Source organism: Artibeus jamaicensis, unplaced genomic scaffold, assembly GCF_021234435.1.
Source record: "Artibeus jamaicensis isolate MK-2021 breed Jamaican fruit bat unplaced genomic scaffold, CSHL_Jam_final contig_1016, whole genome shotgun sequence".
Taxonomy (NCBI): Eukaryota; Metazoa; Chordata; class Mammalia; order Chiroptera; family Phyllostomidae; genus Artibeus; species Artibeus jamaicensis.
In genome coordinates, this window is record NW_026521195.1 from 9,419,493 (window position 1) to 9,443,316 (window position 23,824).

At 44.3% G+C, this 23,824-nt stretch overlaps 1 protein-coding gene across 1 annotated transcript in view; it reads right to left on the minus strand.

The window, feature by feature from the left end:
* GARS1 (glycyl-tRNA synthetase 1) overlaps positions 1 to 23,824 on the minus strand; it is a 46,772-nt gene that overhangs the window by 15,865 nt on the left and 7,083 nt on the right. The window contains exons 2-10 of the mRNA XM_053661856.1: positions 20,094 to 20,195; positions 19,262 to 19,364; positions 17,786 to 17,927; positions 16,330 to 16,418; positions 15,870 to 15,946; positions 8,720 to 8,865; positions 6,239 to 6,388; positions 1,404 to 1,566; positions 182 to 346 (exon numbers count right to left, since the gene is read on the minus strand). Of these exons, the coding sequence (XP_053517831.1) occupies positions 182 to 346; positions 1,404 to 1,566; positions 6,239 to 6,388; positions 8,720 to 8,865; positions 15,870 to 15,946; positions 16,330 to 16,418; positions 17,786 to 17,927; positions 19,262 to 19,364; positions 20,094 to 20,195 (1,137 nt within the window). The remainder of the gene's footprint in view (positions 1 to 181; positions 347 to 1,403; positions 1,567 to 6,238; positions 6,389 to 8,719; positions 8,866 to 15,869; positions 15,947 to 16,329; positions 16,419 to 17,785; positions 17,928 to 19,261; positions 19,365 to 20,093; positions 20,196 to 23,824) is intronic.

Below are 23,824 nucleotides of genomic sequence, written 5' to 3' on the forward strand. Positions count from 1 at the left end.
CGAGGGCACTGGGGACGCAGAGCAGCCCTCACACGAGTGCAGGGCAGCTGCTTGCCTGGTGCTCAGGAGAAGGCCTCTTCCTTCTGCTCCACTCTGACATACAGCGCACAGAAGGCAATTCTGGCATCCCTGCCTCTCAGTGAGCCACGCGAGACCACACCCTGAAAGCGACCCCACTTACGTAGGACGTCTTGGACTCGGCATCCCAGCAGTCACAGGCGTAATGGGCCATCTCATTCTCCATGTGCTGCCGGAAGCGGAGCTTGTCTGGCGACACTCCAACCTTTGTGAGGTAGAGGTAGATGCGTCCAAGGAAATAGCCCAACACGGAGTTGTTAATCACACCCTGAAGGTAAACCAGTGAACAAGTAAGTAACTGCACAAGTAAGCACACAGAGAGGAAAAAGAAACGCATTAACTCTCTGGAAGGCCAAGGCACCACCCTCCACTGACTTAAGTCATAATCTGAAAAATATTTGAAACACACAGTAAACTAATTTACCCAGCTTCCGGAATAATCTCAAAGCCGAGGAGGTGATCTTAGCTATTTTTATAGGGATTAATGTCCAGTTAATAAGCTGATGATAATGGAGTTATTCAAAATGAAGTTACCATACTCACTGGGTCAGCAAAAATTTAGCCTAATACCTTATACCTTCTAAATCTACAATACAAAAAAATGACGGTCACCATAGTACACTAGGAATGATGGGAACAGTATCAGAAGGAAACCTATTCCTTCCAAATTAATAAAAGCAGGTGTGTCGAGGGGATTTAACGAATTCTCATCCCCTGCAATACGTGAACCTGGTACAGTGTATGTAATCTTACTACTTCTGTCCTGGGAGGGTCTCAGAAATCATCCAGCCCCCTGCCAGGTGGCCAGCAAGTTGTCACCCAGCCTCCAACTGGACATTTTCAGGGACAGGAAGCTCACTGTTCCCCAGGGCAATTAGGCAGCTGCTGTCAGAGAAGTTTTCACACACACATTTCTCCAGACAAATAATTAGAGTAGTTCTATTATATGCAAGACTTTTCCCCAACTGCTGTCAGTAACAGAGAAGAGTTTAAGACCCAGAGGGCTTGATCTCTGTGAGTCAAATGTTTCCCCAAGAGTAGCTCGTGTTGTTAAAAGTCGGACGGCTAAAGCGCAGTTCAAACCAAGGCCTCTTTCCCACGTGGTCCCTAAACATTTTTCTCATGTTAACCCTGATGGCTCACAAATCACCATGTCGAGGTAACTTCCTGCTACTATAATGAAAGTGTATAATACACAATGTATAAGAACAAGTAATAAAATGACTGCTAAAATAAAATACTTTGTCATCCAGTACACGGAAATTGCTAAGTGCCACAAACCCTGAATAGGCATAACCTAAATTAAGTCACCTGTGGAACCCTACCTGTTCAACAGCGTCCCCTAGGCGCATTTTCCGAGCAGACTGCCCGCTGACCTGAGCTTTGGCGGAATACAAACAAAGGTGCAGGTCCGCCACGGTCTGGAACTTGGGGTGCTCCTTCTCGCTGGGGTCTACGAAGTGCTCGATTTCTGCCATTGTGAATTCTCTGAAAGCAGGAATATGAGGGCCAAATGTTGCATGCTTCACTATGAACACAATAAACGAGGCCCTATCTTCAACTCTGCTCTGTAAGGATACAGGCCTTCGTGCCACAGGAATATCTTATCACTAAACAGAACACTGTCTGCCTAGGAAAGAGGCTGGATACGGTATGTCTGGGTGTCTGTTAATTTTAGCCTCATCAATGAAAACTTTACTGCTCGCTTAAATAGTATTTTAAATAAATACAACCAAACTTCTTAATTATTAATTCCTCCTGTCTAGTGACAAAGACTCTTTACTTGACCAAACCTTAGTCAATCTCTTGACCCTTCTGCTCGGCCCACCTGTGTGGCCTGAGCGAGAGCCCGGCTTAGGCGGTTTAACCAGGATCCCCCACTGTCCGGTCGCCCTACATGTTTTGTCACGTTTGTCCCTCTGCCGCCCACTAGGTGCTGGCTGGTCACGGGCCTGTCTGCGGAAGAGCCCTGTTGGGTCGGAGCAGTTCAGCCAGCATCCCCCGTGCACTGACCCCCACCCTGCTCTCGGCTGTAAACCCCGCTTGCCCATGCTGTACCGCGGTCCCCCCTTATCCGTGGTTTCACTTTCCGAGGTTTCGGTAACCCTCAGTCAACTGTGGTCTGAAAATATTGAATGGAAAATTCTAGAAATAAGTAACTCATAAGTTTTACACTCTGTGCCATTCTGAGTAGCACAGTGAAACCGCACACCTCCCGCCCTGTCCCGCCTGGCATGTGAATCACGCCTCCGTCCAGCATGGCTATACTGCACCCACTGCCTGCCGCCAGTCACACAGTGGCCTCTTGGCTATCACATCGGCTGCCTTGGTGGCACAGTGCTTGAGCCCAGGCTGCCCTCACACAGCCTAATGCCCCATCACGATGCCTCTGCCTTTTACTCACACATCTCCTCACACAGGCATTTCATCATCTCACATCATCACAGGAGAGGGGGACACAGTACCGGGAGGCATTCGAGACAGAAACCACATTCATGTAACTTTTATTCCAGTGTACTCTTATAATTGTTCTAGTTTATTATTCATTATTGTTAACCTCTTCCTTTGCCCAACTTATAAATTAAACTTATTACAGATATGTGTGTGTACACACAAAACAAACACCGTGCACCAAGGGCTCAGCACTATCCGCAGTTCCAGGCATCCACCGGGGTCTGCACCACATGCCCCTCGGATGACTTGGGGGTGCTGTATTTGGAGGGGAGCCCTGATCTGTGCTGACGTCTCTGTCCCGCTTGAAATGGTCCTGAACATAATCCTGTTATTATCACTTTAAGTACTTCCCATCTGTTTTTGACACTAACCACAACCACAGAAGATTATTTATTACTTTCAACGAAAAACAATTTTCAAAGAACAGATTGATAGTTTTTAAACGTAGGAAAACTTAAGCAAATATCAGGCATGAAAACAAATGAAATACAGAAGTGATTTCTAAATAAAACAATCTGCTTAAAGCATTAGCAAGTCTGATAAATACACACTAAATGAAGCTCCCAATATTTACTTTTCAAAGAACAGGAAATTAATAGTGAATTGAAATAGCTTTTACAGTACTGTGATTTTCTCTTTTTGATTGCTCTGAAGACGTAAACGACTGGTAATGGCACCGTACAGCTGGTTTCTTTAGAGTGACAGACTCTGACATAAAGCGTTATTCAGAGCAGATGACAGGCACAAGTCAGTGGGACAAGCCAACACCAAGCTAACTGCATGATGGTAGAATAAATATGCACATAGAAATGACTTCCCCAAGAGGTTCCTCTGAAGGCAATTGAGTAGCTACTGGAGACAAAAGTGCTTTAAGTTAATTTCATGAGTAAAATCAAATCTTTCTTCTTTAAAACAACACATTTACCAGTGCACTTTCATGATTATCTTAGATGTTTTAGAAGTAACGAAAAACTGCTTATGGGTCTGAAAATACATGAGATGCATTTCAAAAGTTTAATTTTTAAATTTCACTTTTTCAATGGTGTTTCTATTTGGTCCTGCGGCACCTAAGTCTGACTGTCTTTCATCAACGATCGGACACCGCCTGTGACACGGCAGGACGAGAGCCGGCGGAGCATAGTGTCTGAGGAACGCGCACAAGCCCGCCCCAGGGCTGACAGCAGCGGGGCATCTGGGCTGCTGGGCAGACCAAGAGAGGGACCTCGCCCAGATTCCCAAAGCAACCTGCTGCCAGAGTCTCTGCATTGCTCTGTCAGGTCGCCCAGCTCACGACAGCAGGTGGGAGCCATCACTGACACTGATCTCACCAGCGGCCTCTTGGCTTTGACTCTGGAGACAGCACCTGCAACCGTGGAAAGTGAAATGCACACGTGCTGTTAAAAGGCAAAAGGCCCAAAATGGAGTAACTTGCATAAAGCCCCACATCAGCAAACCAAAACTTAACATGTGACCTAATCACAGTTTTCGCCTATCACAAAAATGTAAGCTTTAACCTGTCAGCCTGGAACTACCGGGGCAGCACTAGTATGGTGACAAACAGCAGACCCCCTCCGCTCCCCTCTGGAGGAGGGGAGTAATTTCCTTTTACTGCCCCTTCCTGACTTTGAAACACTTTCCTTCTGTACAACCCAGCGGAACTTCCGATTTGCTAGCTGGGATCCTACTTGGTTCATAAACTGTTCAATAAAGCCAACCAGATCTTTAGAATTTTTGTCATTTAACAAGGCCCAGGAGACAGAACCAGCCAATCGAAGCTCAAATCTTTAAAATTTCCTAAGAACAATCTAATACTCCCAAGCAAAACAAAAGGAATCAAAGCTGTACAAAAAACGATCCCCTGTTAATGATGTCCTCAGAAGAAATGACATGACTAAGCAAACCCTGGCCCTACAGCAAAAACTCCGGGGACAGTGACCCATGGAAGAATGGGCACTCTTCTAGTCAGAACCCCACAGAAGAACGTAACAAAAACAGGCCCAAACCCGCACAGGATGCTGTGAGGTGCAGGGGCCCAGGGGCCCAACGTCCGGAGGCCCCGGGGACCTCACCACGGAACGCCTGGGACGCTCCTCGGTTCTGAGCTCGTTTTCCCACAGTCTGTGTCTCTTTTTACTCCACAGGCCCCAGCTTCTGCCTTACTTCACGGTCCTTTATGACCTTTTTTTTTTTTTAGATTTTATTTCTTTATTTTTAGAGAGAGAGGAAGGGAGGGAGAAAGAGGGAAAAACACTCATATGTTGCCTCTTACACACCCCCAACTGGAGACCGGGTTCACAACCCAGGCATGTGACTTGACTGGGAATCAAACCAGCAACCTTTTAGTTTGCAGGTCAGCACTCAATCCATTGATCCATACCTGCCGAGGCACAAGCTTTTTTTTTTTAGTTTCCATTATAGTTTGCACTAAATATTATTCTGTATTGGTTTCAGATATGCAGCATAGTGGTTAGAGAATCACGTACTTTACAGAATGGTGCCCCCAATATTGCAATAGCTACTCGTAAGTCTTCTTCCAAACGCGGCTTTAGACGAGGTTGGTCTTACACAGCTTCCTTAGTATTTTCAAAGCAGCCCTGCAGACACTAGTGGGGAAGCCAAAGGAAAAAGATACCCCAAAAACCCAAGTGTTGGGAAATAGACTCAAATCTGACAAGTTTTTCATTGCCATACCACCTGGTTCAAGTTTCAGACTACCTCCTCTTCCTGCCTGAAGGCCCAGAGGGGTCCCCCACCCCGTTTCTCCAGGCTGTGCAGGCTCTTTCCTCCACGGAGTCTCCCCTTTCTAGACCACCAGGCTGAAGGGGTTCTGGGCAGCAGCACACAGGCCCACCTCCTCCGAGGGAGTCGTGGGCACTAACGAGCAGGACGATGGCTGGGCTGCTCTGATGCAGAGTGGGCAGCGGCCAGGGGAGGCGGGGACTGCAGTCTGTAATTACAGCAGGTAAGGAAAGATGCTTTTGGAGCCTAAGAAAGTTAGGTTTGCCTACACGCCCCATCTTTTATATGGAATTCACTGACCGAAGGAATGACATCAGTAAGAAAATAAACAGAGACCACGAAAAGCTCCAATTGTGAACAGGTACGTTGTAATAACGTAGCTAACAGCACCTATACACCTTCCCACACACTCCTGGGCCTACCTGGCGGAGGAAAGTTATTGGGTCAGAGGCCGGTGGATGTCTAAACACCAGTGGAGAGGGGTCAGCTCACTAGCCACCCCCCCGAACATCTAGAGGAGCACCAACTGGTTACTGAACCCCCCACCCCAGCTGCAGCAATGCTGTCCCAAACCAAGCTTCTGGTCACAGCTTCCACCCCGTCCCCACCTCACCTGGCACCTACATGCATCGCCACTGCCAGAAAACGCTATGGTTAGATAAGCAAGATCCTGACAACCTCAAGACACACACGGTGAACAAGGGGAAAAGATCATTTTGGAGAGAGAAGCAGCTCACACTCTTCACCCTGCCTTCCCTTCACGTTCACTTCAGTTGCTCGGAAGTACCATCGCCCCAGAAATTACGACTGGAAAGACGAATGTAAAACACGTGGTTTTTGCAGGACAAAAGTAATTACATAATCACATAAGAATGAAGCAGAATCGTCTTGAAATAGCAAGTTTCTGTGTCCAACTCAATGCCAAGGCCACGCACTACTCTGACCAGACGAACGGCGGGGGCAGTACCTGACTCGGATCAGCCCGGACCGCGGGGAGATCTCGTTTCTGAAGGAATTTCCGATCTGCGCTGCAGCGAACGGCAACTTTCCTTGGTTGAACTCCAAAAGTCGCTTGAAATTGAGGAAAATCCCCTGTGCAGTTTCCGGTCTCAAGTACCTATAAATTTAAATCAATCACTCTGTTATGAAGAAATTGTGTTTTCCAACAAATCTGAAATTCTAGATGCAAGTCCTGAAAGTCCTAGACGTACTACTTTCACAGAGAGCTGCATGAGCCCTACACCCCAGTTTCAGAAAGACAGTTTCCGTGGCAGCGCACATTCTTGAGTATCAGAGAACGCTCCGGGTCACGGGGGTGGCTGTGCTGCAGTGAGAAATGGCACTTTATCAACGTGTTGTCACCCCAGGGAGTCGAATAACCCCTCTCCTGTCATGTCCCCACAACAAATTGTGACACTCCTCCTGACCAATCATTTACACGGAGGCAGGTGGCAATTTTAGACACTGCTGAAAAGTGGACCCACAGCTAAGCTCGCCTCTGCTGCCCCACACAGCGGCACCTGGGGCTGCAGACATGCCAGCGGGCACTGCACGGGACCCCGAGTGCCACATGGAGCCGGGAAACCTTCTGCACTTCCCACACCACGTTCTTCTCCATGGTATTCTACCTTCTCAGCACAGGCTTCTAATACTTCTCCGCATGTTAAAGACAGAGCCAAACAAACATACCATTAGGGCCACTGCCCCTGAATTTCACAGAAAATATTCCAGGCAAAACAACAACTAAGAAAGCGTTCCTAACAGCCTACTTCACAAAAAATGTCTCATAGAAACAACTTTAAAACAAAGGAAAAACAACCAAGTTTCACGCTCATCTCACTCTTACACACCCCACCCTTTCCGTGCTCCTGTCCCGACTTCACCCAGGGGCAAGCACAGCTCACACTTACAGTACGGTTCATGTTCGTACTTTAAGTAGAGTGTACAAGTTTTGTATTCTCCCCTTTACACTTTTCCATTTTTTTAAGTGGCTAAAAATGTCTCATATTTAACAGCTGCAGAGTATTCTACCAAAATGTTCTACCTTGCTATAATTTATTTAAGCATTCCCAAATTACAGGATAAAGAAATTATTTCTACTTTTAATTTATGTGCCCTTGACATATATAGCTTCTTTTCCCTTTTCCTAAGAGAAAAAGAATAATTCCCTCAGACAAATCCCTGGGAGCCGGGCAGCCGGTCTGAGGATGTGGCCCAAGCAGAGCCTTGCCTCTGGCCTCCTTCCACAGAAAACCCCAAATCAGCCTGGCTGGTGTGGCTCAGTGGACTGAGCACGGGCCTGTGAAGCAGGGGGTCGCTGGTTCGATTCCCAGTCAGGGCACAAGCCTGGGTTGCAGGCCAGGTTCCCCAGTAGGGGACACATGAGAGGCAACCACACATTGATGTTTCTCCCACTCTTTCTCCTTCCCTTACCCTATCTCTAAAAAATAAATAAATAAAAAATATTTAAAAAAAAAAAAAAACAACCCAAATCAATGCCGTGGCCTTTCAAAGTGACTCCGGTAACACATTCTGTCACAATTAATTTTTACTATTCTGCAGTCTCCACTCCAGGAAACACGTTCTATTCAGCTTCATCCTACAAAACCCCCCCGTCCCTCACCCTGAACCGGGACCGCGAGGGAAGCTCTCTGGAGCTCTGCAGCGGCAGCCGAGGCGTCTGCAGGCACAGCAGCCGGTTCTGGGCCGCACCGCGCGCCGCTCAGGTGTCCCTTCCTCTGAAAACCACATCTTCGCGGTGACGAGCTGAACCTGTGCTGTCCAATGTGGCAGGCCGCCAGTCACGTCTACCTAAACTAACTAAAATCAGACGGAGCGCCCTGGCCAGTGTGGCTCGGTGGGGCGGAGTATCACCTCGTCATCTGAAAGGCTGCAGATTCAGTCGCCGGTCAGGGAGAATGCTCTTCCCCTCTCCCTAAAATCCTCCAGTGAGGATTAAAAAACTAAATAGAAATAAATTAATTTTAAAGTTCTGTTCCTCAGGGGCACAAGCCCAACTCAAGTGCTCAACAGACACACGCGGCCACGGCGCTGGGCAGCGCAGACCACGGAACGTTTCCGTCGCTGCGGATGGTGCGGATTTAGACGCACCGGTGCCAGTCTCCTCCTGCAGTAAGTTCGACCACTTTCAGAATCGTTCTTCCACTTACCTTCCTGAACTACACAGCTGTAACTACAAGATACGATGATCACAGACTTTTACGTTTATTTTATGGCAAAAAAATCCACCTATACACTGAAAAATTATATTCAGAAAGAATCAGAAGAAACCAAATGTAGAATATGTCGTTATTTCTCCTTTATATATTAATCTGCACTTTCTATATATTACTTTTCAGAATTTTCCATTCTCGGCTGATATTCGTATTTAACTTTTATGACAAGCAATTTCAGTAACTTTGTTACCTAAACAGTGAATGATACATACCCAGGCATGTTTCCTCCAGGCCCAATGAAGGTCTTGAACATCAAGTTAAAAGACACGGGAGGGGAGAGGTCGTTCCCAGTAATGGGGGACTTAACATTGTAATTCACAAAAAGATCCCCAAGTTCTTGCTGTCCATAGTTATCGAGCTAAAGAATAGGCCAAGAAAATGATTAGTGTAACAGGCTGAGAATCATAAGGCATCAGAGAAAGCATTCCATATTAAACCCATCACTATCCATACCTACCCATCACTGAAACTCACCCAAAATAAGAACATCAGAATTAACCTCCCTTTCCAGATATCCACACTAAAACCACAGGCAGTTTACACACTTTTCATTTACCAACAGAGAAACCAAGTATCCTCCTGGGAATAACCTAAAATTCACATATTCACCATTTCACAATCAAAGATATGGTAAAATACTTCTTGTTCAATTGCAATTGTTACTGGTTGGCAAGAACCTGAAATCATGTAAGTTTTTTAAGCTGAACTTTAAAACTCCGTGCATTTTAAGTTGGGTGCACAGCCCCATTTATTCATCAGATGTGCATGTAGCTCTCCTTCCCCACCAGGGAAGCTGCGTCTTAATTCACCACTGCACTTTCTGGTTTACTGAGCGTTTTATACACTGACGGTCAATGCCAAACCCTCCCAAATGATACATGACCTCCAACCAGAGAATTTCAAGTGACTACGAACGACAAATCATTTAATAGTAAAGAATATTTGAAATTAAAAAAACTCTCAACAGAAATAAAACAATTAGATAAATCAACTTATGGCCGTAAGGACTGGCTTTGGAATCAGAAAAACCAGGGTAAACTGCCCAGCTCTACCACTTCTGGGTTGTGTGCCTCCAGACTGAGCTCCGACCTCACCTCTCTGAGCCTCAGTTTGCTTACATGTAAAACAGGGTGGGGTAGACTTACCTCGCTCTAAGGGGTTTCCATGAAGATTAAATGAAATGAAAAGTGCCCAGCACAGGGCCTGGCATGCAGTGCCGACTCGATAAAGGATGACTATGACAATTTATACCCCCCCCCCAATCTGATGGACATTCCACTACACAGAAATGGAGCCTCCTCACATTAACCACAGGTCCCAAATGTGAATTAACCATGTAAGAAAATTAAGCCCTCCTAGCTCTACTTCTACAGAAGTTCTAGGGAAAATACACTAATACCCCACTGACACCATCACCCAGGAGATGGAATCACTAAGGAAAGCATTCCAGTGACTTCAAGATATGAACACCATAAACATGAGTGGGTCTCCCTACTTGAGGACAAGTCAAAAGAGCCTGTGGGTACCTCTGTCTCCTGAGCAATTAGACAATATATAGTGCTTTTTAACAGAAGACATGATAAAAAAAAAAAAAGAAGTCAGGAAGGCCAGATTCCAAGGATACACACAGGAATCAAAACCCCATGAAGGAAAACTTGGCAATTTTCAGCAAAACTGTATTTGCGAGTACATTTTGACCAAGCAATCCCACTTCCAGGAATCTCTCCCAGCGACACTGCAGCAAGAATATAAAGAACAAGGCTACGTATTGCAGAACTGTCTGGAAGGGCAAAGAGGGGAAAGGCCATGCCCAGCGGGAAGGAGCCGGCTCTCTGGGGGCCGTTCCGCAGCCATCTCCAGGGGACTTTGTTACAGAAAAGAGCAAGTTGGAGAAAAGCGCATATGGAATGCTACCATTTGCCTAGAGAGGGGATAACATAATATCCATACATCTTTGTTTATATTCTGTTTAAAAAAATCAGTTTACTATCTTCAAGGTAAAAACTGGTTCCTTATAGGGGCAGAAAGGGAATGTGGTGGAAGGAAGAGGGAAAGACCCCAGATCTACTGAACGTACATTATTTTGAAGATTTAACTGTGGATCTATAAACATTTTTCGTCATAATTATAAAATGAACTTAAATTTCAAAAATAAAACCCTAAAAAATTCAAACTAAAACAAAGTAATGGACTAACTGCACACCCAGCTAGTGAATGAACTACTCAGAGAGAACGGTTCCAAGTGGATCTTGTCCAGTTACTAGACATTAGACATCACATTACTGGTATATCCCTAAGCAAATGAAGAACAAAGAAAATTGTTAACTAGTTTCAAAACTTACACCACTGAGGGGAGTGTTGACACTATCCTTCTGAGAACATTAATGTGTACAGTGTAAGACAAAGCATGTGAATAATGATGCTGGAGTTGCTGAGAACCAGGACTTTCGGTACAGGTAAGGGAGATACAGGTTTAAGATTAATAAAGTCCCATACCTAATATTGAGTAGAGGTATCAATATAAATTCATAATGATTCCATCTTAAAAATTTCCTACTCAGGAGACTTCCGCCAAGATGGAGGCATAGGTGGATGTGCCGTGCCTTCTCACACAACCAAGTTTAGAGACAACTAAATATTAGCAACAGAAAACACAGCCAGAACACAGAAAATTGAACTTTTCGGAAGTCTGTTAACAATAAATTCTTCAGCCTGACCGGTAAGGGGCGAAACCAGCAGCTGGTGGAGCGGGGTTGCACAGGAAAACTCGGTCGGATGACTCAGGCTCGCGGAATCCAGGCCCGCTGAATCCAGGCGCAGGGTTGGACCTAGTGAGTGACCGAGCGAGCGACCAAGCAAGCAACCGTGGGGGAAACAGCGAGAGAGCAGGGCTGCGGGGTTGACTGTGGTCGCGCATTTGTGCGTGGATAGACAAGCGAGGGAGTGAGCAATTGGACCGGAACCCAGCGGGTCCCCACAGCAAGCGGCAGGGAGGGCGCTGCCATTTCCCTGCTCTGACCCCACCTCCACATACAGTGTCATAACCCAGCGACTCTGAGTGGCCTGGCCCTGGTGAACCACCTAAGGCGCTGCGCCTCACCCAGCGGAGCGAAACTGCAGAGGGTGCCGCCATTTCCCCGCTCTGACCACGCCCTCACATACAGCATCACAAACCAGTGACCTGGGAGTCCAAGGCTCTGCTACTCATACTTAATGGGCGAGAACAGACCAAAAATGGCTCAAGAAGATCTCAAAGCCCCAGAGCCTATAAATCTAAGCGATGAAGAAATAGCAAAACTCACAGACGCACGGTTTAAAACACTGGTCATCAGGATCCTCACAGATCTGGTTGATTATAGCCACAAATTAGAGAAACACATGAAGGCAAAACTAATTGAAATTAATGGAATTGCACAGGAAACCAATAGCGATGAAAAGGAAACTGGGACTCAAATCAATGGAGTGGACCAGAAGAAAGCAAATAATGGCCAAACAGAAAAGAGTCAGGAAGCAAGAATTCAAAGAAATGAGGAGAGTCTTAGGAACCTCCAGGACATCTTTAAACGCTCCAACATCCGAATTATAGGGGTACCAGAAGGGGGAAAGGCACAGCCACCAGTGGAAAACTTATTTGAACAAATAATAAAGGAGAATTTCCCCAATCTGGCAAAGGAAATAGACTTCCAGGAAATCCAGGAAGCTCAGAGAGTACCAAAGAAGTTGGACCCAAGAAGGAACACACCAAGGCACATCATCATTATATTAGCCAAGATTAAAATGAAGGAGAGAATCATAGAAGCAGCAAGAGATAAGGGGAGAGTCACCTACAAAGGAGTCCCCATCAGACTGTCAGCAGATTTCTCAAAAGAGACCTTACAGGCAAAAAGGGGCTGGAAAGAGGTATTCCAAATCATAAAATCCAAAGACCTACAACCAAGATTGCTCTATCCAGCAAAACTTTCATTTAGAATGGAAGGACAGATAACATGCTTCTCAGATAAGACCAAATTCAAGGAGTTCATCATCACCAAGCCCTTATTATATGAAACGTTAAAGGGACTTATCTAAGAAAAAGAAGTTAAAAAAACATGAACAGTGAAAGGACAGCAAATGCACAGTTATTAACAACCACACCTAAAACAAAAGCAAACTAAGAGGACAGCTAGATCAGGAGTGGAAACATAGAAATGAAGATCTCAAGGAGGGTTAGCAACAGGGGAGTGGGAGGAGGAGAAGGGGGGAGAAGGCACAGAAAATAAGTAGCATAGACAGCAGATAGAAAATAGATGGGGGGCAAGAATAGTATGGGAAATATAGAATCTAAAGGACTTGAGACACATGGTCATAAACTAAAGGGGGGGTAATGGTGGGGACGGGGGGGGGTAGGGTGGAGGGGAATGAAGGGGGGGAATAGAACAACTGTAACAGCATAATCAATAAAAAAAAAATTTCCTACTCAATCCATTTAAAAGGCCCAGAACCAATGACCATCAGCATTCCCACTTATTAAACATCTTGCCAAAGATATTGAGTCTCCAGATCCAACTGCCAAATTACAAGAAAAATGGGAACAAAGAAACATGTGAAACATCACTAAAATAATGCAGTCAGTCAAATCTGGACAGCAGGAAACTCTAAAAGATAAAATGTCTCAACTTAAAAAATTTTTTTAATGAAAACATAACGAAAAAAGATATGAAGAACCTACAGATTGAAAGAAAATTGAGAAATACTATCTGGGATTCAGATAAAGTCCATACCTTATCTGAATCCCAATTTAAACAAATGCTAGTAACATTTAAGACAATCACGGAGCCCTGACTGGTGTAGCTCAGTGGGTTGAACATGGGCCTGTGAATCAGAGGATTGCAGTTCGATTCCCAGTCAGAGCACATGCCTGGGTTGCAGGCTAATTCCCAGCAGGGGACGCACAAGAGGCAACCATACATTGATATTTCTCTCCCCCCTTCCCTTGCCCTGTAAAGATAAATAAATAAAATCTTTAAAAAAAGATAATCAGGGAAATATGAACACTGAGTAAATATATAATAATAAAAATTATTATTATTTACCAAAGTAACAGCAGTGGGGTTCATTTTCTGAGATTTTTGTCTTTTAAAGATAACATAATGAAATGTTTACAGATGTAAAAAGATGAGGTTTGAGACGTGGGGGACAAAGTGGGAAAGTGAGTGGGGAACTGAGTCAACAAAACTTGGTAACACTGAAGCAGGCTGATGGGTGCATAAGCATCTATCACACTATTTTCTATGTTTATGTTTCCAATCTTTCATAACAACAAACTAAAAATGACTTTAAAAACTGGTGCATACAGAGATAGGTCAGCAAAAATGGGCAGAGGAGAAACAAGAGAATTAGTTCTGAGCTGTTGCATCCACACAACAGGAAGAAAGCTCTTCCTACCAGGAGAGGTCAATTGCGCCTCACAAAGCTGGGAGGAGTCACAGGCACAAAAACATCATTATGGGCCCAAGCAGCGGAGGAGCCTCAGCCGTGAACCCACGGGGACCCTGTCTGAGTACTAGACTGCTTCCCATGGTCTCCTCACTGAAAACCACATTGACAGTAGCATGTACATATACACATACATACACACATATATACATGTACATACACATATACATGTACGTATACATACATCTGATACAGCAAATCAAAAAAAACCCCAGAATGCTCTCCTAGAACTCGGATCCAAGATAAAACAGGAAGTCACTGCTCAAACTATAAAATATGACTTAACAAATCAACTAATTACTTCTTGCTTCTGACAAGTTACTTGGATATAAATGAAAGTGTTACAAGCAAAGACATCCACTTAAAACCTCAGTAAGTCTAATACTCTGAAGAGGAAAGCAGTAATTCAGGAGTAGTTAGACATGCTTCTCATATCTTCTCTCTAATAATGAAAAAGGCCATGCCTTTGGAAAAGAAAGGAAATAAAAAATGAATGTGTAGCTATGACGGTGTCAAACACAAAAACTGATTTTCCAAATCATGAGTAACAATAAATAGTATAGCAATGAGTTTCAAGCAAGGAATAAACTGAACCTCACAAGGACCCAAAATAATTGCCCGATAAAGATGATTTTCAATTTAAATGAGAAAGGAGAAAATTTCTCAGCTAATGCTGGAAAGCTAGATACCACAGAGAAACATTAGCTCATTAAAAATTAATTAGTATAAATTAGTATACTTGCTGGTATAGAAAGTTATACCAGCAAGCCCTGGCTGGTGTAGCTCAGTGGATTGAGCGCAGGCCTGCAAACCAAAGGATTGCTGGTTCGATTCCCAGTCAGGGCACATGCCTGGGTTGTGGGCCAGGTCCCCAGCTGGGGGCACATGAGGGGCAACCACACACTGATGTTTCTATCCCTCTCTTTCTCCTTCCCTTCCCTCTAAAAAATAAATAAATAAAATTAAAACAAATTTAATTAGGGCAACAGTGGAAAAGGAAGCAGTAAATTCTCATGAGAGAAAAGCAGAGCTGGGGAGCCCGACATTCAGCCTCATGTATTTACACACCAATGTAAAGAAAATACGTATGAACACATCGCTGGGTTTTTTTGTTTGTTTTTTTAACCGAAGGAAGTAAATGTAAGAGGTGCGCTGCGGGGGACCTCATAACCAAGCCGTGTTGGAGAAAGGGACTTGCTTCCGTGCCGCACTGGGCAGGCACTCAGCGACATCTACACCCGGACGCGTGCGCCTTCACGGGCTGAAGTCGCACAGCGTGGTCACGTCTGAAGGGGGTCGGTGGCCCACAGAAAGGGGAAGAACTACTTCTGATACAGAGGGTGTTCCCGCACTTGGGAAAAGTCAGACTAGTCGTCTCCATGGTCCCTCGTCTTCCCTAAAACTTGCCATCTTAAACAGAAAGGTAAGAACTGCACTGGAAAAGCAGAGACTGAGTCACCAGGTCCTGAGAATGATGACCTGGGGTCAGGCACGGTGCAACCTGAAGCAGCTCAAGTGGCTGATGAGACAGTGCTCCTAAAGACACCTGCCCCCGAGTCTCCACGTCGACGATGAACACTAGTCATCGTCCATCCCTCCTCTGGTTTTTGCTAATAAACCCAGGAAACTGGTTTCCAAGGAGAGAGAACAAATTTCATGCCTATCTAACCAAACTTGTTGGTTTTGGCTAAAATAGAGGGTTAGTCACAAAAGGCAGGGAGAAGAAAATAAAAATGCAACTAGAGATGCTGTAAGGGATAGAAGGTAAACTTGACTTCTATATTGCTGCAGCCAGTGTCCACACCCGTGGAACTCAGCACTCGCTAAACGCCAGAAGGCAGACAGCAGCTACCTGAGGTGCTGTGATAACATCTGTCAAGAACTCACCTGAGCCAAGACACTCTCCATCTCTGATTTCTTCTCGGCAGAACACCTCTTGTCAGACATCAGTTTCTGTAAATGAGCTGTGAAAACAAGGTTGGCATACGCCAAAGTCAATCAGTGGGGACGGCGGACAGTGCACATTTGCGTTTCGGTGCTGGGCGGGGAGAAAGAGTGAACCCCAGGGTAACGTTCTTAATTTACACGAGTCCCTCGGTTGATTTCACAGGGAAAGGCATGATATTGTCTTGATTCCTTTGTTGATTTAGGGTTTCTAATTATCTGTACACATATTTTTGAAAATAAGGGATTTAATCTGCACACTTAGGATCTGTGGACTTTAATTTATCCTTTGTATGTTATGCACACCCCAAAACAATTTAATAGCAAAAAATCAAGAAAGGCTTAATCTAATCCTCTGTTCTGATCAGTCCTACTCAGAAGCGTACTTAACTAAGAGCCGTACCTTTTAATAGATGGTCAGCGCGAAAACACTCTCCATTTTTCACGTCTTTCACCATGAAGTCAGCAAATTTGTCTACGTGGCCAGAGGTCCTAAGGTAAAACATTTTCATACAAATAACACACAGATTTTACCATATCAGACAACCCCTCTTCTCTATGTTTATCCATAGTTTATATCTTTGAACCTGAAAGATGTAAGCTCCCACATCTAAAATGATGCCTCTGTGGTAGATAGTAATGTATGCCAGAGAAAAGTATTCCGGGAGGAAAAAAGACATCGAACAGATCACACATTTTCACAAGTTGTCATAAAGTCTATGCTACTTTGCAGAATCAATCCATGCCTATCCCACTGCCTATCACTGACGTGATACAAGCAAAGGCCAAACCACGGCAATGGGACTGGCTGGGAATTCATCTCTCGTCATGGACAATGAACCTTGGTTCTCTGCACAGAAACCTGTATGGACACCGGTATTCTCTCTAAACAGCTCCTGTTAGCGGAGCAAGCAATGAAGAATAGGTTCTGATCTTTTAGAGCACATGGCTCTAAACACATGGCCCAATCCAGCCGTCCACCTTGTTTCTACCCGGCGGCAGCGCCGAGCTCTCACTTTACTGTTAAGGAGCAGTTACATGTATACAGTCCTAAAATTACATTCGGCCCTTTGAAGGCAACCACGAGGCTGATGTGGTCCCCGGTGAAAATGACTTTGACACCCCTATTTTAGACCTATCACCAGGAAATCGTCTCATCTGCATTGGCTGAAATTACTAAGAGAGAGCCTAATGGATGCAAACAGCAAAAATTAGCTCTTTCCTGGGCAACGTTAAAAAGGAAGTGAGGAACTACAAAATGCTAAGAATTCCTCTTTCAGTTTTATATTCAAAACATCCTTTCCTCTTTAAGTTCTATACTCAAAACATCCTGCTATGCTTTCAACAATGTTGGAAGGAATAATTTAAAGTTCTGCATTAAATCTTCAATGCAAATGGTAGCATGTGATTAAAAACGTATACATACCTTTGCCCAGAATTTCTAAGAATTTCTACTGAAGAAATTGGGGGTATACACGGAAATTCGTCCCTCTGGATGTTGCAGTGCAGTAGAAAGTTAGAAACAACTGACATGTCTGTAACGTGAACCGCTAGCTACAGACGTGACAACACACCAGGGACAGAATCCTGCACTGTCACCGACAGCGTTGGGACACTAGTGACAGGAGTGACTATCACCTGTGTTCCGTGAAAACGGCAGCGTGCGGCCCACACCAACACGTGGGCAGGGACGCGCAGGAAGTACAACTGCAACCGTTTTATCGTGGCTACCTGTCGGTGAGGGTTTTCCATGTCTCTCTTTTTCGATTTTCATAAAGAACACGGGTAGCTTTTTATAATCACAAAATTACTTAAATGTGCGTATCAGAGAATGCCAGCCCTCCAAGGAGAAACCTTACTTTAACACTGGCTCGGGAGTGAGCATGGTGCAGTCGATCTCCAGGATCTGCTCCTCCTGGATGAAGTGCTGCCTCCAGGTCTGAATAATGTTGTTCTTCAGAGCACATCCGACCGGGCCGAAGTCGTACAGACCACTGACCCCTGCAAAAGGTAAATGACAGGGACACGTACTTCACCTTGTCGCTCTGAACAAATGAAGGCGAGGAGACATGAGAAACAGATACTGTGTGACCTCACACACTCCCTGAAAATGGGCTCAAGTCAACGATCCAACTCCCTCAGTACTGAAGGGCCTCATCTCACTAGTTGACAGAGGTACAATTAAAAAGCTCTTACTGTGCTTACTACATCCAAACTAAGAATTTCAAGTAGGATTAGCAAAACAACAACAAAAAACCTACAAGCAAAAGAAGCCCCTCCATATGCAAGAAGAAAATGAAAAACGTATTATAGTTTTCTGCCACAGAAATTAGAAAATAATTTCTTGCATCAGCTGATACTAGTGATAATTTTAGCACTTGATTCTCTAACTTATCCTTGGGTATCTGAGCCACTCTTTAAACCTCACCAAGTTAAACATTTAGAGATCCACTTAGCCAAACAGACTCAAGTTTTAGCAACAAAGCACCGAAAGTCTAATATTGCTTAAATGATCTCTGTTGACTATGAACAATACCGTTCTACATTAAATCAGTGAATTATATTTGCCTACATACCTTCATATAGCTTTCAGAAAAATGTAGAGATTTATCTGCATATTGTACCTATGACGAATGTTTTCCTGTGATTTAGGGACTTCGGTTTCTCACTGCCCTTGCGTGCAGGTGCACGGTACCTGTGGCCTGCGTTACAGGGCCCTCTGCTGCTCCGGAGTGTCCACTGCATTCTAAGAAGGCTACCTAGTGTGCGCAGCTGACCCTGGAACAACATGGGAAGTTAGGGGCACCAACTCCCCCCCCCCGCAGTGAAAAACCTGCATTTGACTTTCGACTCCCCCAAAACTTGGCTAATATCCTACTGCTGACCGGAGCCTTACTGATTACATAACCAATCAATTAATATATGTTTTGTATATGTGTTATGTATTGTATCCTTAGTAAGCTAAAGAAAAGCTTGTTAAGAAAGTCATCAGGAAAATACATTTATAGAAAAAAGTCCACACGTAAGCAGACCTGAACAGTTCAAAGCCATGTTTTTCAAGGGTCAACTGTGCGTGGACGCACTTTGGTGCTTAACACTCGAGCCTCCTATAATTCCTCACCCTACTGAAAAAAGGCTGCCTTCAACACTAAGTGGGGTGGAGGGAGATAAAAGCAGGTTTTACATCAAATGGCCAAATCTAAACAAACAAAAGCGAAATACCCTCTGCTTCATGTGACTTCATTCAGTCGGGTATGGACAGGCAAGCCATGTTTCTGATTAAAGAAAATATTAAAGCCTCTAATCACAGCTGCTTTTTCTACCCTAACCCTTACCTCCGTAAATAGCAAAAGCTTGATCGTAGAAGAACCGCCTCTTCAGGGTGTCTTCCATTTTCGCTCTGTCTACGATGTCGTCTTTGGGCTGCAACGCCAGCTCCTGTCGGGATTTTCAAACAGAACATGTGTGATCGGAGGGATGAGTCGTAATATGAATTTATGTGTGTGAATTTGGTTTGCTCATTAGCAAAATTCAATATAAAATTTATCAGATAAGATTTTGATACCCTTAAAAAAATAGAAACCTTGAGTCTTTCCCCCCTTTTGAGTTACAGAAAAGTAACCTTTACTTAATTATTTAGGAAAGTATGATCATTTCCAAGACAACAAGACTGAACTTACTTAGATGCAGGTACCAATAAACAGTATCTAAATTTTTAGTGGATCACCATCCCAGAACAGTGATTAAAACACCAAGTTTGGTGATAGGAGAGCTACTGCTTGAGAGTTCTGGGGGCAGGTATCAAATGGATAGACCTTTTCCTTCAAAGAAAAAAAACGAGACCACAAAACCATGACTTCTAGGCATGGGAGACTCTGGAGAAGAACAAGCCTTCCACCTTCTGGGGAAAGCACACAGACTCTAGGGTCGGGGGGAGGGCAGGCCAGGGGTCAGGACGGCTTCAGAGAAAGGTGACCTTCTGAGCTGCTGTTGGAAGAATTAGGAGTCTGCCAGGTGGAGGAAGAGGTACAAGCCTCCTGGGTAAGTAGAGATAAAGCAAACGGTACTTGTTCAGAAACTTTTCTAGGTTTTTCTCCCCAAAGAGATTAAACAAAGATGAGCAATCCTGTATCTACTTACATCCCTATTTTGGAAACCTTGACTCACCTTTGCTTCGAGAGCCCTCTTCCGGGCTTTGAGCTCAGCTACTGCTTTGTCTACATCTGCTTGGGGAGCTTTATCTTCCTTCAGTTTTCGCACCAGATCTCCCTAGCCAACAAAGAGAATTTACATTCAGGTTGCTTTCAGAGGTCAAGAAAAGTTAGGAATGTGTTTTTCAGCAGGCCTTTTAAAGTGCCTGTAAGAATAAGGCAACTCGAACGTTTACTGTAAGAGGTCACTAGGAAAAACCAAAGGTCCCTGCACTCAGCATTTACAGTTCAGCAGAATATACAAACCAGTACACAAACAACTATGCTCTCAGGGTTGAATGCGATTATTACTAGTGCTCTTTTTCTTTTGGAAAAGGAGCAAAGAAAAGCATTGATAAGTAGGACAGAGCTAGATTAGTACAGAGAACACAGAAGAAGCAATAAACAGATCATTCTTTCCTTGAATCTCTCTATCTACTTATATAAAAAAAGACTCTTGGTTTTCCACCTACTTCCCTGGAAGAGCCCTCCTCCCCCTGCAGGAGCAACCCTTCCACATGGGCCTTTCAGGTCTGTTTCCAGAGATTAAAGTATTCAAAATAATAAGCACAAGGTCAAAATTAAAAAAACCCATGAGGAAACGAGCCGCCGTGACTGACACTTGGGAGAAATGATAAATAACAGAATTAGATGCTCCAAAGTATTACAGTGACCAAATATGCAACAAACGATGTTTAAAAAATAAAAATAAAAGCAGGAACCAAAAATATGAGCAAAGAACAGAGACTCCCCCAAACAATCAGGCAACTGGAAAAAGAACCACACAGATCATGTGGAAGTGAACAATGAAACCAAAAAACTCACTGGACAGGTGAAGCAGCAGATCAGATACTGTTGAAGAAAGAATTCATGACTCCATGGATAACCATGGATAGAGAGACAAAGAGTTACATTTATAAATTAGGCAATGAGACACAGAGAAGAGAATGAGTGACTGACACTCATCCAACCAGAATTCCAAAAGAACAGAGAAAATTTACTACATATTATATTTGAAAAGATAATGGCTACAACTTTTTCTGTAATTGCTCAAAGACAGGAATTCTCAAATTTAGGGAGCACAATGAAATCCAATAATATATAAAACAAAAGTCCACACCCAGACAAGCTGTATAGAACATAGCACTTAAGTGCGGTTATAAAAACCTAGCTTTTTTTGTTGTTTTTTTGGTAGTTATTTTGAGTTTTATTTTTTTATTTTTAAATATTTTTTATTTTATTGATTATGCCTTTACATTTGTTCTATTCCCCCACTCCATTCCCCTCCACCCTGCATGCCCCTCCCCCACCATTCCCCCCTTTAGTTCATGAACACGTGTCTCAAGTTCTTTAGATTCTATATTTCCCATACTATTCTTGCCCCCCATCTACTTTCTATCTACTGTCTATGCTACTTATTTTCTGTACCTTCTCCCCCCTTCTCCTTCCCCCACTCCCCTGTTGCTAACCCTCCATGTGATCTTCATTTCTATGGTTCTGCTCCTGATCTAGCTGTCCTCTTAGTTTGCTTTTGTTTTAGGTGTGGTTGTTAATAACTGTGCATTTGCTGTCCTTTCACTGTTCATCTTTTTTATCTTCTTTTTCTTAGATAAGTCCCTTTAACATTTCATATAATAAGGGCTTGGTGATGATGAACTCCTTGAATTTGGTCTTATCTGAGAAGCATTTTATCTGTCCTTCCATTCTAAATGAAAACTTTGCTGGATACAGCAATCTTGGTTGTAGGTCTTTGGCTTTCATGACTTGGAATACTTCTTTCCAGCCCCTTCTTGCCTGTAAGGTCTCTTCTGACAAATCTGCTGACAGTCTGATGGGAACTCCTTTGAAGGTGACTGTCCCCTTATCTCTTGCTGCTTCTATGATTCTCTCCTTCATTTTAATCTTGGCTAATGTAATGATGATGTGCCTTGGTGTGTTCCTTCTTGGGTCCAACTTCTTTGGGACTCTCTGAGCTTCCTGGATTTCCTGGAAGTCTATTTCCTTTGCCAGATTGGGGAAGTTCTCTTTTATTATTTGTTCATACAAGGTTTCCACTTGTAACTGTTCCTCTTCCCCTTCTGGTACCCCTATAATTTGGATGTTGGAGCGTTTAAAGATGTCCTGGAGGTTCCTAAGCCTGTCCTCATTTTTTTGAATTCTTGTTTCTTCATATTTTTTCTGTTTAGTCATTTTTTCCTTCCTTCTGGTCTGCTCCCTTGATTTGAGTCCCAGTTTCCTTTCTATTACTCTTGGTTTCCTGTGCATTTCCCTTCATTTCAATTAGTTTAGCCTTCATATGTTCCTCTAATTTGTGACTAAAATCAACCAGTTCTGTGAGCATCCTGATCACCAGTGTTTTAAACTGTGCATCTGAAAGTTTGGCTATTTCTTGGTCACTTAGATTTATCGGCTCTGGGGCTCTGAGCTGTTCCTGAGCCGTGTTTTGATCTGTCCGCGCCTGTTATGTAAGAGGAGAGGCGCCTTGGGCGTTCACCAGGGCGGGGCCACCCAGGTCGCTGGTTTGTGACGCTGTATGTGGGGTCGGGGTCAGAGAGGGAGCAATGGCGGTCCTCTCAGCTTGCCCAGTCGGCCTCAATGCTCGCCCCCGCCTGCTTATCCAAGCACAATTGTGAAAGCCGCTGCCCTGCGCCAGCCCCTGGGGCCTGCACAATCTGTCTCAATGCTCCCCTCTTCACTGGTTTATCTGCGTGCAAATGCGAGACCAGCCGCGCATCTTCCCTGGGTTCCGCCCGTAGCTAGCCCGAGCCTGGAATCCGCGCCCTCGGCTGCCTGTGTACCTACCGCCCGGGGGATCTTTTTTGCCCAACCCCCTCCGCTCCTGGCTTTGCCCCTCTCACCAGTTTAGCTGAGCAGTTCGCTATTTTCGGACTCCGTATTCGATTTTCTGTGTGGTTTGTTTGCGTTTATTGTTGTTAAAACTTTATTGTTTTTAGATTTGGTTGTGCAAGGACGCAAAGTGTTCCCATCTACGCCTCCATCTTGGCGGAAGTCCAAGACCTAGTTTTTAATACATGATCAGCTGATTTTGAAACCCTAAGCCAAAATGTCAATGTGTTGTTATAACGAGTAAATGAAACAATATAAATAGAGTATTTTCAACAGTACCTAAACAAAGTGGGTATATAAGAAATTACAGCCAATATGTGCTGTAAAGCACCTCAGACTGGCTGTGGCCTAATGGTTTTCCAGAGATGTCTGACCCAACTGGTTTAGAGCTTAATTATTTTCTCTGCTCCAAACTTGCTCCTTCTCTCGTGTATCACTCTGCAGTTATTCATGGCAACAAAACCCTCCATTTCCCAAACCAGAAGCATCAGGTAATCCTAATTTACCTCCAACATCTAGTCCGTTTCTCGTCAGAATTTCGGATCTAATCTCTCCCTTCCCCCATCACAGATGGCCAGCCTGTCTGTCCTCCGTACTACTACAGCCGGCCCAACTACCCTAACTTGTGCCCTCGCTCTCCAGCCTCCACAATCCTTCTCTTCACAAGCACAGAGAGCCTCTGATTTGGAGACCAACCCTACCTCAATGCCATCAACGATGTTCATCCCCCTACTCAACAGGGCTTCCCCTGGCTTGATGAAATCCTACCACATCCTTCGGGAAGCCTTTCCCAACTGCTCCAACCGCACAATGTCTGCCCTGGAAGCTGCCTGAACTAGGGGCTGGGTTTTCTCCCATTTC